Source organism: Populus euphratica, unplaced genomic scaffold, assembly GCF_000495115.2.
Source record: "Populus euphratica unplaced genomic scaffold, PopEup_1.0 scaffold1.1, whole genome shotgun sequence".
NCBI lineage: Eukaryota > Viridiplantae > Streptophyta > Magnoliopsida > Malpighiales > Salicaceae > Populus > Populus euphratica.
Window position 1 is genome coordinate 6,242,495 of NW_011499845.1, and position 15,472 is coordinate 6,257,966.

The 15,472-nt window shown below is 35.0% G+C and overlaps 2 protein-coding genes across 4 annotated transcripts; both read right to left on the reverse strand.

Moving 5' to 3' along the window:
• Positions 1-1,248: 1,248 nt before the first annotated feature.
• Positions 1,249-6,921, reverse strand: LOC105124953 (SEC12-like protein 2). Of its 2 annotated transcripts, none has more exons than XM_011025194.1 (10): positions 6,512-6,921; positions 6,294-6,388; positions 4,464-4,614; positions 3,388-3,479; positions 3,189-3,288; positions 2,808-2,883; positions 2,603-2,723; positions 2,391-2,507; positions 2,216-2,280; positions 1,249-1,556 (listed from the first exon to the last, which is right to left on the reverse strand). In XM_011025194.1, exons 1-10 carry the CDS (start codon positions 6,797-6,799, stop codon positions 1,462-1,464), a joined length of 1,200 nt encoding a protein of 399 aa, XP_011023496.1. In that variant the 5' UTR covers positions 6,800-6,921; the 3' UTR covers positions 1,249-1,461. The 2 variants fall into 2 exon arrangements, with proteins under 2 accessions (XP_011023496.1, XP_011023488.1); XM_011025186.1 differs by having other exon boundaries at positions 1,249-1,562.
• A 2,680-nt stretch (positions 6,922-9,601) lies between these two features.
• LOC105124965 (probable sulfate transporter 3.3) lies at positions 9,602-15,170 on the reverse strand. Of its 2 annotated transcripts, XR_842166.1 has the most exons (14): positions 14,631-15,170; positions 14,479-14,527; positions 14,169-14,376; positions 13,912-14,083; positions 13,365-13,430; positions 12,445-12,558; positions 12,248-12,364; positions 11,458-11,584; positions 11,063-11,349; positions 10,690-10,880; positions 10,484-10,569; positions 10,108-10,184; positions 9,798-10,011; positions 9,602-9,740 (listed from the first exon to the last, which is right to left on the reverse strand). XR_842166.1 is itself a non-coding variant. In XM_011025205.1 (13 exons), the coding sequence occupies exons 1-13, from the start codon at positions 14,934-14,936 to the stop codon at positions 9,853-9,855; spliced, it is 1,959 nt and encodes a 652-aa protein (XP_011023507.1). In that variant the 5' UTR covers positions 14,937-15,170; the 3' UTR covers positions 9,623-9,852. The 2 variants fall into 2 exon arrangements, 1 of the variants encoding a protein (XP_011023507.1); XM_011025205.1 differs by having other exon boundaries at positions 9,623-10,011.
• Between the last annotated feature and the right edge of the window lie 302 nt (positions 15,171-15,472).

Genomic DNA, 15,472 nt, shown 5'->3' on the forward strand with positions numbered 1-15,472 from the left:
GTCTAAATTGGAAATATTAGAACAAAAGTGAACATGGATAGTATAATAATTTTTTGAACTTTGAATTTTTTTTCTTTTAAGTTTAATTTAATAACGTGTACATCATATGGGTAAAGGACTCGTTTCTCTCGAAAGCATGTTCTTTTTAAAACTGGCAGATTGAAAACTCGCACTTCCATGTAGTTTGAGATTTTAAGCAAGATTAGGTTAATACCGGCGGCTGAAATAAACAAAAATTACACTAAGACAAAAATGATAATGATTTCTTTGACAAACGAACCCGGTCCAATAACAGAAAAATACCAGGTGAAAGTCATACTGATCACAATCTTATATCATGGATGGCGGCTTTCTTTTTCTTGTTTTTTTTTTTTAATTGGCGTGAATAACTTGTTTTTTGATGAGATTGGATTACCGTGTGAAAGTCAGTCCGAAAAATGAGCGATCTGATTCAACAATAGAGTATAAAGATTTTATAATATATATACTCAATTTATCCTAAAATTAGCTTTTGTTTATTTCAGTCGCTATTCACCTTAAATTCGATCCAGTAATATATCCAGATCAAATTATGAATCACGAATTAAGGAGTCATTTAAAAAAATAAATAAAAATTAAGTGCAATCATGCAAGTGGCAGTTAGATTGATAATAAATTGCAATCATTAGTTTTCTTGAGACTTTGAATTGAAAAAAATCAAAAGAATATGCAGCCAGTTGCAAAGGAAGGTAATATACATGCCAAGTCTCGACCCAGATGCACGGAACTTTGCCCATAGAGAAATCCTAAGCTCACAAACGACAACACGCAACAACGGTCAACACCACGTGCCTTCCTATGCTGCAGCAAAGAACCTCACCAACCGCCGCTGATCGCTGCAACTCCACCAGGTCATCGCCCGATCCCAATCCCAACCCACGTGATGGCGGAAATTTGTATATGATATTTTTCTCTCACAAGATGAAGAACGTCTACATCCCTCCATCTGTTGATCTAATAATAGTGACAGATAAAATATAAAATGGCAGATTAAATATTTCAACCACCAAGACCAAAACACATTCACGATTCAAACCTTCATGTTCTTCTCTGTCAGCATGGCCTGATAGTGGAATTTTAATGAAAGACCCACAGTAATTATCAACACGAGATTATCTTAGAAAATATGAAGATATATCACCAACAACAATATGTTATAAGAAAAATAACAGCGATATAATAATTCGGTTGGTGAAAACACTGCAAGACTTGGGGAACAATCACCACGATAAAAGCCAACCACAAGCAACAAGTAATTTTCGGGCCACAGTTCAAGTGGGCATTATTATAGGTAGAAAGATTACATTCTCAAAACCAAAACCAGGTTGACATTATTGTACCGTGATAGGCTCTGGCCTATCATCTACAGCTTCTATTCCATAAAAAAGGGTACAATTTACATTAATTTAGTGCTAACAACATCTAGCCAAGAAACGGAAGGACTCCTTCATTCTTCAAGAAATATATAACAATTGCCATTATAATGATGAATATAATGATCCGCAAGCTTGATCCTCCTGCAGCTACAAGAAACAAAAGAAAGTTCCTTGATAAGAAATGAGAGAACTAGTATGCCTTTTGTTGTGAAAATAGTATAGTAATAAGTCAAGAACAGGGGAAATACCGGAAATGGTTTCCTGTCAATACAACCTTTTTTTAAACCAACAAATTTCTCTATGCATAATCCATCACACCTCACACGGCAAACTAATTTCCACCGAAGGTCAATTGAATGCCTGACTTTTCAAAAACCTTAGGAGCATTAACTGCTTCTGTTTTGAATACAGTTCCTTGTCTTTCCATGTCCAACATTCTAGTTTTCTCTAAACAATCCTTGATAGTAAAATACTCCAGGCACTGGGTTAATTCTTGGTGAATTACCACTAACTTGTAACCATAAATAATGTAAAGAGTAAGTTTTGACACGATGATACTAGCAAATAAAAGTCATCACAGAAAAGTCCCCCAATATTTGGCAGAATGCAATTACTTTCTGAGTTCACATTCCACTCATACCAAATGCTTAGTTCACCATACTATTTGGGCAGTCATATTGTGATTGCCCTAAATCAAAGTCACGGAGATTTTTAGTCTCTGACTAGTTACCAGGTCCATAAGGAAAACATTGCAGAACCACCAATGACAGGAAGAAAAATCTGAATCTCAATGTACATACCACGTTTCTTGTCCTCAACTAGTGTCACCCTTGCACTTGAGTCCATAGATGCAGAGACCAAAGCCCTGTATTCCGAATAACACATGCTCAATAGCCAATTGTCATCCCTAGATGAAAATGACTCAAATAAAATGTTGATCTAAGTGTACATGGAGACTCAATGGTGTTTTCTAACCTTGAATCATGAGAGAATGTCAATGCTGTTACTATACCAAGATGTGCTTTCCTAATCATTGTTTGAATACACATATTGGTTGAATTTATAAGCATCACATCTCCTTGAGCCGTGCCTCTGTCAATCAAACACAGGAGATTAGAATATATTTTAGCATTAAAGTGCTTGCTATTGAGCTTAAGGACCTCAAATAAATGGTTGAGATTCTGTACATTGCAAGAAACTTTCCATCAGGTGAGATATTAAAGGAAGAAACTGGTTCGCGGAATACATGCTTTGAGCTCACTCTCTTCCATGAGCTTGTGTTCCATGTCACGATACTTGAACCTTTGTCTATGTAAAACAATATTTATGATGATTAACATGGAACAAAAGTATCAAAGGGAGCACAAAATACTTGACCTTCATAATATTCACCTGTAATTGCTGCAACGTACAGAACCTGAGTCTGATCACTAATTTGAGAAAACCTGCAGGAGGCAAAAATCTCATCCTGGAAGTACAACACAATAAATCCAATTAGCTCAACACTCATTTGATAGAAACATAATATATATTAGAAGTGCCAGCCATGAATTGCAAGACCATAAGTAACCTAGATTAATTGAGTTACGGGTTCCCTGAAATCTACTTTCTATTAATTTGACCGACATGATTTTGTTGGTACCCAAATGAATTCAATAACAACAATAAATATCAGCACAAAGGTATTAACCTCTTTGACATTAAGTGAGGGTCAAAGCAGTTTGCTAGTAAAAAAAGAATTCAGTCAAGAACTAATCATCGTTTACAACTTACATTTTCCTTTGATAAAGAGGCAACAGCCACTGATGAAGTTACATCCCATACTCTACCAGGGCCACGACCTCCCAATGAAACGAGAAATTTTCCATCAGGGCTGCAACACAATTAAGCTAATCATAATAAGTAAATTCTTCATGCTGACATCTCTACTTCAGAAACAGAACATCTAATTTTTCCTAATATTACTGCCAACCTGAAACACAGGTCCTTCAAAGATGCATGGGCTTGAGCCTCCTTGAAAATAATTTCCATGCTAGGCCACTTGAAAACCCTTAAATTTCCATCCTGTACCACACCAAAATCAAAGCATCATATTGCATATTACATTTAAAAAAAGGATCCCTGCTCTCTTCAATATCATTATAACTAAAAATAAAGGCCTGGTTATGGAAATTTCAATACTTCGATCGGTAGGTAAATGGCCAAGAGGCAGGTCCTACAATCTGACATTGAAAGATAGAGTGGAGGAACATAACTTAATCATCACAAACTATATCTACATACTGTTTATCTAATAATAAAATAATTAGAAGCTGGAATGCAACCATCAGAAAACAGTGAAAGATAAGGAAGAGAAAATTTGACCCAGAAACTTGCATCCTTCATGCAACTTTCATTTGGTCATATAAACATGCAGTCAGGTGTTCTGTATGGGAGCCACTTCAAATGTGTTCTGTCCACCAGCCCAGGACTGTAGCATCTCAGCTATAAAATGTACTTTTTCCTCATCCTTTTTACTTGTTTCGCACCCCTGTTTTCATCCTTCCCTCTCTTTTACTGATGGAATAGACAGACACCATAGAAACAAAGGGGGGAAATCATGGATGCCCTCTAGTTCTAATCTTGAAGGGAAGCCAAAAACCCAGTTATTAGTCCACTGCATGCCATAACCTTTATGTTAGACACTAGGTGTTGATGCTGCATTCCTCTTCGGCCAATTTGATTCAGAAAATCCCTACCAGGTCTTTTATCAGTCTTATATAGATTATCAATGCCTACAGACAGTTTTATCTTTTTTGTAAAAACCAAGGAAGAAAAGAGTTATTAGCAGATTCTCAAGTTGCTGGACTGGGTTGGAGATAAACGAGTTTGATTCTTTTAATCCTTTACTTTCTACATGCAGAATCCAAACAGGAAAAGGAAAAAAAAAAACAAAACAAGGCAATATCTTTTAAGCATGTTTTCCTTGTGTTTAGAATGCTTTTTGGCTTAATGTCATGCAACAATTACAATTAAATTAACAGAAGGGAATGCAAAGAATCTCTCTACCTCTCCGCCAACAGCAAGCACAGAGTTGTCACTGTTAAAGACCAATGCTAATTGCTGTCCAACATCTTCCAATTGTGTCAATACTTTCTCAGACGATTTAAGGCCCAATTTATGGTCTTCATTGCCCTTGACTTCATCCCACTCAAAAAATCTGCACAAGGAAGACGTAATAGTAAATTGATTATCCTTTTTTGGAACCAGTAAGGGTGGAAAAATTCTTAAGAGTTAGGCACAATGGCTGTGATGTGTATTGAAAAAATCAGAGAGTAAAATAAACAAAAACAGCAGCTGCACTGCATTCAAAACAAATAATTAATGAAGTTTTTGAAATGCTCTTGACTGGACAAGGATTGCCTCGTATGCAGTACATATAACCTCTAAAAATCATTCAAAGCAATTGGAGAAGATTCTTCTTGTAAACTAATTTGTTTTATCACCTCCACAAACATAAAAGATAGCTAGCAGCATACTAATTCTTATGCTAGTACAAAAACACTACCCTCTCTAAGCATTTTAAAACACAGCAATTTCATCTAGCCATAACACAACCCACGAGAAATTTATAACTGCTAAACCAACTCCTATAAATGCTCAGCCAATACATAACAAAGTAAATGATTGATAATCTCATCAATTGCTTTAACAAACCCCAAGTAACCTCCAATGCATTCTCATCATGGACCTCCAAACATGAGCTTATTAAACCTTCGTTTTTATCCACCTCAAGCTCAAGGATTTTGGTCTTAAGAGGTGATTACCATGAAAACAATTACTGCCAGATCAAGAAAGAATTCCTCCTTTCCACAACCCACATCAAATCCAACAAACAAGAGAAATCATTTCTAACTTTTTCTGTAACTTTCCAAGCACCTATTCCATTCAGACCGTTTGCTTTCTTAGACATCCACTCTCTTTGGTCCACACATCATATTGAATGCTTTCTGTGACATGAACTTTCACGCTGATATACCACGGAGAGCTTTCTTAAAAAAAGAAAAGAAAAGAAAGCAAATTAAACCCTAAACCAACCACTTCTAAAAGGTTTTTGTCTTAACCCATTTCTCTGGGTGAACAGCCTTGGATTTTTCCCATATCAAACTCTTTATGACCTCAAATCAACAAGCAAAGAACAGGGCAAGGGAAGCTGTGACATTAAGTATAACTATAAGAAGGGTTGATTTCAAGCAGTCATCAGTTGGCAAATCCACATCCACATAAGAAACATAGGTTATGCAGCATTTGAAAGTGGATAACATGTTCTGCACCTTTAGATGCATCTTTCAAAAGAAATTGTGTAAAGCACCAATGCTTCTAGCTATCGTCATCTTTCATGTAAATCCAACCTCTATACAATCACTCTTCAAATTACATTGACTCTTCTTCATTCCCTAATTACACCAACTCACCTGTGCTAGAGTAAAATTTGTTTGCCTAGTGCCATCTGTGCTACTTTCCATAGCATCCCCATTACAGGTCCTCCTAACTCAATATTCTCATTTCTCATTCCATCCATCAGGAATCATAGACAAAGGATTCCGAGCCGAAGTGGGAGGGATGAAGGATACTAATGGTGGTGTATGAAAATCTCTTGAAACCTAGCACTTAATGCAGCCTTTCAGGAAATCAGCAGCGTCACTGGTAGATTGCCATTTATTAAAAAAAAAATGAAAGCAATAAGCTCAAAATCCCTAAACTAGAACAAAAATAAAAGGAATGTACTAAATTGGCAACCTCGTAACTAAATATTTTCTTTTGGACAGCAAAAACATAACTAAATATTTTCTTTCCGACAGCAAAAGCAGAAATTAAAAACAAAAAGAAAGTGAGTACCGGCAACTATTCGGCAATGCACAAATAAGTCCGTCTCCACCGGGGTGAACCACCATTCTATAGGGCAAATCAGAACCAAGATTAAGCTTAGCTACCTGAAACACAGCACTGAAATAAATACATTTACAATGAAATTACCAAATCCAATTTCGATCACCTATCGATAATTGAAAAGATAATTAAGCATGATAAACAGATGCGAGTTTTTATCAACGTACGGGCTGAGGAGAGAGAGAATTGGAGGAGAAATCGAAATGGGAGAGTAGGACAGCGTTGGGGATGCCGCTGCGACCTTCACCGCCACCACCGGCCAAAACGACATAGTATTCATAGGAAGAAGCAGAGGCGTGGGTGATCTCCTCCTTGTCCTTGTCCTGTTCCCGTTCATGTTGTTTAGAGGAATCGTGGTCCTCGTGACGGAATTGAAGCGGAAGCCAAGCAGCTGAATATAGAGGGACGCCGTATTTTTGCAGGGCTGGAGGATCCGTCTCTTTCTTCTTTCCCATTGGAATTCGATAGAAGGAATTTCTTCACAGCGACAGTTAACGATGGTTGTGAATCAGATCCAGCTGCAAGGAGTGATCTAACTAAAATAAAAGGTAAGCAAAATTATTAAGTACAAAATAAAAGGCTATCATGGAATTTGTAACTTTTTCATTTATTTATTTTTATTTTTTAGACCTCGTTGGCTGCAAACTAATTTTTTTTTTTAAAAATAAATTTTAGAAAAATAAATTTTAAAAAATTGAGTTATTTTCTTTATAGTGTAATAAAAAATAATTTAAAAAATATTTTTTAGTGTTTGGTTATATTATAAAAAATAAATTGAAAAATAATTTATTAATATTTTATTTTTCTCAAATTTATTAAAATAATAAAAAATAAATCTTACAAATTTAAAAAATTAAATAAAAATATAATTGAAAAAAATATAATTAATATTTTATAAATTATTTCAAATAAAATAAGTAACAATCAAAATAATGATGATTAAATTTGATAAATAAAAAATTTCAATAAAAAATGATAAGAAAAAAGCAAATAACAATAATAAAAATAAAAATCAAAGTTAATAAAAAAATTAAATTTTAAGAGATGAGATTGAAAAATAAATATTCAAAACAAAATATATATAACAATCAAAATTTTGAGGATCAAATTTGATATAATCAACAAATAATATGATTTTCTAAATTTCTCACAATTTCTGAAAAGTGTTTCCGCCTAAATTTTTTAGGAAAACACTTTTCTGAAAACTAAGTTAAATTTTTTTTTGACTGAAAAGTGTTTACTGTTGACTAACTTTTCTAATAACAAACAAATATAAGAAAATTTAAATTGTTGACTAACTTTTCTAATAACAAACAAATATAAGAAAATTTAAAAAGTAGTTTCTCGAAACCACTTTTCAGAAAATAAACACAACATTCTTAAATTTTTTTTGTGATAATTTATTAAAAGTATATAATCAAAAGAGAAAAAAACTAAAATAAAAAAGAAATCAAACATGGATGGTGTACCATAAGTTTTACAGAAGATGCACTTTGATTTTCAAACTTAAAAAATAGCGCAGATTATATAATTTTGATACATCAATATTTTCAAATTTAAATTTAATCATTAAATTTATTTTTATTTTATTTTTAGTTTTTAGTTGAGATAGAAGAGAGAGAGGTTGTTGGATTCCTGCGATAGACAAAGAAACATGTCGTTAACATCGATTTAAGCCACCAAAACGAATAATATTTGTGCCAAATAATTTTGTTTGATGAGAAAAATTCATATTATGTGTTTTTCTTTACTTTTAAAGTTCATAAAAAAAACACATTTAAGCATGAGTTGATTTTTTATTTTAAGTTGATTTTAATTTTTGGGACATCTTTTTGTTTCTTTGAGGTTAGATATAGGTTTATCATGGTTACTACTATATTTTTATAGGTGTTTTGGGTCAAAATAAGTTAAAAATGAGTTTTTTAATAAAAAAAATTAAACCTTAAATTTTTAACCACCACAGTGGCTGAAATTTAAATAAATCAAATGACATATTATCTGATTTTTCCCCCAAAAAAACCCAATTGCATATAAAAAATGACATAGTCATGTGAGCTTTAACAAAATGGAACAAGCATGCTTTTCTTCTCTTTTATTTTATTCAATTAAATTAATTTTTATTTCTATTTTTAATATCTTTTGCATAAATAAAAAATTTATTTTAATAAATAAATTTAGTAAACATAATCGTATAAATTTCTCATCTTTTGAGATTAAATATTATGATCTACACCTCTCTCTTTATTTTTAAAATTTTATTTTTAGGTATTATTAATAATTTTTTATTTATTTATTTGCACATATAGTTCTTAATTTATTTGATTACATGTATGAATAATTTTTTATTTAAACTTAAATTTTTAAAATTACATAAATATGTTAAAAAAAACCTACATATATAATGTTTTTATAGAAAATAAAAATATCTGGTCCGTCTTGTTTTTTAGAAAATTAATATTTTTAAATTAATTATTTTTTTAATTTTTATATTATTTTGATATATTAATATCAAAAATAATTTTTTAAATATTATTTTAATATATTTATAAAAAATATTTTAAAAAATAATAATTGTAACATACCGACCTATATATAGGTGCAGTGCATTGGAAAGTCTCTATGTTTCTTCGCATTACCATCATCCTACCAATAGGAGTTAATCACTTAACGAGTCTCTCTTTTCTTTTCATTTTTTCCAATGCACTGCACCAATTAGGTGTAGATGATGGGAATTTTTTCATTAAGAATAAATCATTTTAGCTGTTTTTGGTTGCTAAGCAAATGGTCGAGCACCTGTGGATGCAACAAACTTTGTTAAAAGAAATCCACGTTTTAATGCCTGATAGGATCTTGAAGAATTAATCCTGTATTGTATGTATGGTCTCTATATATGCTATAAAATAAGCAACTAGCATGCTACTTTGAAAAAAGAAGAAAGACATGTTCTGTCAGAAAAAGAAGAAGAGGGAGAAATTTGGGGGTGAGCAAGACTTTAAAGTCAATCCTCACCGTTGGAAAATAAGAAGACAGTAACGTTTAGAAGATAGCACTGTTAAGATTGATATTAGAGGGGGATGGGAATTGTCCTATAGTAGAACCCTTTTTTATGAATTTTTTGGAACCAATTCTTCCGTAGAATTCAATTGAAAGCACGTACTGAGCTGTATTCCTTTGTCCAGCCTTATTATATCCAGTGAAAGTATGATACATGTGCTGGTTTGCCTAGTTTCTGGCAAACTCCCGCTTGATCAAGCTGATGCATGAATGCAGCGTCAAAGGTTTTCAAAACTTGAGTTCCAGATAATGCCTGGAGGCTATGGATGCTTGAACTTCTGAAGCATCACGACATTGTAAGACACATTAGCATATAAGATGCCTAAGAAATACTATATCAATATATGCAATCACATTAAAGCTGCTCAACATAAAATGCTTATCTTTGCACTACTGATACAATTGATGTTTTTCTTTGTCGAATAAGAAATTAATAGTTACAATTCTCTCATTATCACACATAGCTCGATGATTGACCCTTCATTGTTGATGAGAGTGCAGCCACAGCTTCTCCAACTGTCAAATAAAGGGTATCAGGCCCCATGATATCACAGGCATCATCGGCCCTTAGCAATTTTTCCAACACTTCCCCCACAGGATTCACCAACACAAGCTGTAATGTCAATCATAGAACAAAGTGTTATACGCAGGAACAACTAAAAGGCAAGACAATTGAAAAGAAAAGGCAATTTAGATGCCACGCGCTTGCCTCGACTCCCTTATTCTCCACTGCTTTCTTTAAATCCTTAAAGAGTGACACTCCGCTTGTGTCGATGGCGCTGACAGCTGAAACAATTACAGAGAGTATTTCTATTATGATTTTTTTACATGGTGGATACTCTGCCATGCTTCATTGCAATTATGATTTAATGAGTTAATGGAGTCAACCAGAGCAGGAAATGGTTTAATATCAACTCCACCAATACAAGCTCTAAAAAAATCAGCTACCCTAATCTCAGATGCGCAAGTTATAACTTATAATTATCCATAAAGCTTATAGTTGGAAAGAAGAACAAGGAAGAAATCAAGATTTTCTGTTTCTAGATCACTTGTTAATTTCTGCAAAATGGTAGCAGTGAACTTACCTGACAGGTCTAGGATCAGAAAATGAATGCTTGACTGTTTCTTTATGTCTTCTTCGGTTTCATATTCATTTATCCATCTCAGAATCCTATTACATATTTAAAGGAAAGTTACCCTCAAAAAAAGAAAAAATAATTAAAGGAGAATTATTAGAGTCGAGATGGGAAGTGCAAGTACGCTTTACGAGCTACTGAATGCACAAACAAACCTTTCTTTGAGGTAGGTTGTATTAGCAAAGTTGATTGGAGCTTCAATGCTTAAAATGAGGAAACCAGGGATCCTCGTAGCATCCTTGTAGTGATGAAGATTACGGAATATATCCGTCCCAGGTATGTTTCCCAAAATCAGAGTCTTTGGCCTTGTAACTTGAAGAAGGATCTTGAAAATTGATATTGCTACCTGTTCATCCACAGCATCATGGTTGTTTTGTATCATGAATAAACATGGAAGGAACAAAGGCTTTCGCTTAATGCATACAAACAGCTTAAAAGTCAATACTGATTAACAAGTCATCCCCGTTTACCTTTTCAAGCCAATACAGGTTTAGTTCCAGTAACATTATCTAAAAGCTGAAAACTCACCGCAATGGCAAGACCGTGCTGTACGGAGATAAAAATAACACCAAAGAATGCGCACAGCATCACTGCAAAATCAAATTTGTCGATCTTCCATATCTGGCAGGCAGCTGGGAAGTCTATGAGGCCAATTACTGCTGTTACTATGATGGCACCCAACACAACATTTGGTGTGTATTGGAATAGAGGCATTAGGAAGAGGAGTGTCACCATAACTGTCACTGACATTACAACGTTAGAAACTGCTGTTTTGGCTCCTGCGTTGTGATTGACGGCGGACCGAGAGAAAGCGCCTGAAATTCAAAGTTTTGTTAAGAATACTATATATGCGTGTCTTATATATGTTTCAAGCACTTAACAGCATGGCAGAAAAGAAAGCCTAATAGAGTAAATGTTAGGACCTGTTGTAACATAACAGGAAGTGGCGGAGCCAATTACATTCATCAATCCAATTGCCATCATTTCCTTGTTACCGTCAACCTGGTAGTTTTTTAAAGCAGCAAAAGTCCTTCCCACTGCTATGCCTTCCTGTTTGAAATAAAGTTGAGCATGAGTAAATGCACGCTAACTCTTCTGTCTAACAGATGCCATAAGTTCAAGACACTATTTGAAGGTCATGTTGTAGATTTGTGGTTATGATACTAAAAGTTCGCAACCTGCTACCTCGATATTTTCTTTCATCAAATGTTGCAAAACTCGACTTTTATTACAGCAAATAATACTTTATCAGTCAATGAAAATATGTTACACACCTGTTATCCTCATAGGAATTCTGATAATGATTCCCTCGCATTAACAACACGTTTCATTAAGTTGACTCAAACAGAAATTAAAGAAGTTTCGGTCAGGAAAAAAAATACGAAAAAGAAGCTATCTTTCAAGAGTCATGCACTGTGTAATACACCAATAGTTGCTGAACTTGAAACTTCAGGTCATCAATCAACCTGCCTAGAAAGCTTGGTTTAAACACAAATTGGTCCATGTATTGTTAGCCCATTAAACTGGCAGTAGCTTCCAGATAGTCTAGCTATTATTCCAGAACATGTGAAATACAATTGCAACGCAGACCAGCTCTATCCCCATTCCCCTGATCGTTCTTTCAAGTTCAAAAAATACAGATTCCTTCTAAACTGCATAAATGCTACTGAATGTATGGAAAATAATTGCAAGACAAGTAAAACAAGAACTTACAGTGAGGGAAATAATGCCAGTAACAAGGCCGGTTTTAATAACCAGTCCAAGGTTGCTTCCATGAAAATGTAACATGTTCCATGAGGGAGGATTTAGCCCTTCTTGCAACTTACCAATCTAAAAATAACAGAAAGGTCCAATGATAAGCAACATCTTCCATGAAGGGGTAATATATTCGCGTGGGACCTAAAACTTACAACACTGATCCCGTGGTGCTGTGCCTTGAATGCAAAAACCAGGATAGTAGATAGGATCACAGACACAAGAGGGGCTCCAGCTGAAACCCAAAACAGCTTTGGTTTTCTCATGCTCTGTGAGGCACACGTTACCATGTAAAAATTCAAACATATATCACTGTAACAAAGAGAAGGTACTGGAATATTTACTGTTTTCTTCCTCTCTTTTTTATCATATCAGAACATGCACTGGAATATTTATTTAAGATAAGCCATTCTATGGTTTTGAGTTTTCAAAATCTTGGAAATCATTATTTGCAAAGGAGCTGGTTTGTGCTGAAAAACATTCGGCCCATCCATAGATTCCGGCCTATTATCTAGTCCATAAGATGTGCCGAAACAGACCTAAACCAAGCCCATTTAAACAATCAAAGAAAAAAAAAAAAAGCGTCTTGTGTCTCATTTCTTTCACTAGTTTATACTTCAATTGTCACAAACTTTAATTTTTAATGGAATGACGCCACCGCTATGACGGCAAAGAGTATCTGAATGCTTTTCTACCAAAAAGGAGGGAAAAAAAGAGAGTATCTGCATACCATATCTCACTCTATAAGAAAGACGCTCTGCTGCCTGTAATGAAATGAACAAATATGACCGGTATACAGTGGCAAGAGGCCAGAGAGGGTGTATGATCTTATGGTCATAAGAGAAGATACGAGGGTGCTTCTATTCTTGCAGAAAAGAACGACTCCAATCAATGATAAAAGAAGGGGGCAAAACCAGGGAATATAGACAATAAAACCGTCTCTGCAATAAATATTTTTGGAAAAATAGAAACAGAAAGTGATTCTCGCGGCGGTTTCAAGTACTTGTTAACAGTAAATACTATGCATTTAATAATATGTTACTTCAAGACAAGGAGAGTGGAAAGAATGACATACGACGTGTCTAGCCAGTAGAAGGAACACGAGGAAGCAAAACCCCATCAGTATCGTTTGCCATGACCACTGCACAAACATCATCTATATGGTCAGAATTATCCACTCAATTTTGTAGTAAGGTACTAGGAGTATAAAATAATTAGCTGGGATTTTGTTAAGTTAGACATCTTTTCGTAGTTTTTTTTAGTCAACGCAAGGTGCCCTCGGTTACATAATGGATGGTCCTTCCCGTACTCTTTAGAGTTTGAATCCGAAACCTTCAGATGATTATTACGCTTTAACCATTGTACTGTCTGGCATGGTCTAGCTTTATGTAGTGATACATATTGAATGGGGAGCTGAAATAGGAAAAGCTTTGACTAATTTAGCAGCTTGAACAATAACTCTCCCATCTAAGGTTATTGTTAAGTGGATTGATTATGCTATAATTATAATTTCGATTGGTAGAATAGTGGGAACCTCACCTTGCATAAATTAGGAGGGGGTTTAACTTGTTTAATTAATTATATATGCTTGTGTTTTGGTGGGGGGTAAACAAACCAATTACCTCATTGATATTGTGGAAAGCAGAGCTCAAAACAGGAACAAGTCCCATTTGTTTGGTGAAATGAGTGATTCCAAGGAGGCTTTTTAGTTGTTGGAGAGAGACTATGACTGCAGCTCCAGCCATGAATCCAATCAGAATTGCCTTGGAAAGAAAATCGATGATGAAGCCAAGCCTGCAGCCATTCAGGCCAACAGAGAAGCAGCACTTTCAGTTGAAAATTAAGAGGAAAAAATAGGAAAGAAGGCAAGAAAACTTACCTTAACAATCCTAACGAAGCCTGGAAGAGGCCAGCAAAGAAGGTCGAAGAAAAGGCTAGTTGAAGAAACAAGAAAGGGTCATTGATAGGAGATACTTCTTGCCTAAGCATTGATCCCAGTATAAGAGAAGCAATAGAAACTGGTCCTACAGCAAGGTCCCTGGAGCTTCCAAGAACAGCATACACAAGAGGAGGAACAAAGCTAGAGTCTGCATAGTTTTGTTTCAAGAAAAAGAAAATTCAATCAAGCAGTATTGTATATAAATAGTAAGATTAAAAAAACAAAGTAATCAGAACTATATTTTACTCACAGAGACCCACTATGGGAGGTAGACTTGCAAGCTTAGCATAACTGATGCCCTAGAAAGATGATTACACAGAAGGATCAACTTAATGGATGAAGATGTTTTATATTTACAATCTTGTTCATGATTTAGGAGAAAAAAAATATTTGGTTGCTGACCTGTGGAATGGCTAAGCTGGCAATGGTAAGGCCGGAAACAATATCAGACTTGAAAAGCTTGAAGCTGTAATTAGGACCCCATTGAAGAATGGGAAAGACATACTGAGCTGCAAGTATCCATTTCTTGCCCAATGGCTGTCTTTTGAATTGGAGCAGAGGGTCATCAGGGAAAAAGGTTTCTTTAAGTCTACTCTTGAGCTTCTGTATGGTGCTCCTATGGGGTGGTCGGACAACCTTGTGCACCTCCATGGGTGTTATTTCCAGGCAATTATCAGGTTGCATGTTATTGCTGGCGTTAGGCTCCATGGCATGGAGAGGGTTTTTGTTTTCTTGATGTGGTTTGTTTGAGCAATGCCTCTACTTTTATATGAGTGTGCACCCTATCAATCAAATTTCTCTAGACCGCTACCAAACAAAGTATCTGTCTCCAAGACAGAAAGAAAAGCTATGGAGAGGAGAGAGAGGTCGGCTCTTGATGAGAGCGTTATCAAACAAGCAGTCTCTAATTGAGCCCGCTAACTCTTTTTACTTCTTGCAGAGATGCGCGCGTTTATCATTTACATGTTAAAACAGGAGGATTATATTAGAATTTAATAAATAAATAAGAATTATCATTCAAAATTGTTAGAATCCCTATGAACGGTCCGCATGTGCTCCGAATTTCTTTTTTTTTTTTTATTTACGTGGGGTGCCTATGCCAGCTTACGCGCACCACGACTAATCCTCATGGCCCACTGAACATCCTGTCAGCCCAATAAACAGGTAAGGCACCGCGGGGATGACAGGCGTACATGGTAAGGTTCGAACCCAGGTGCAGAGGAAGGGAACAAGCCCCTCCCACC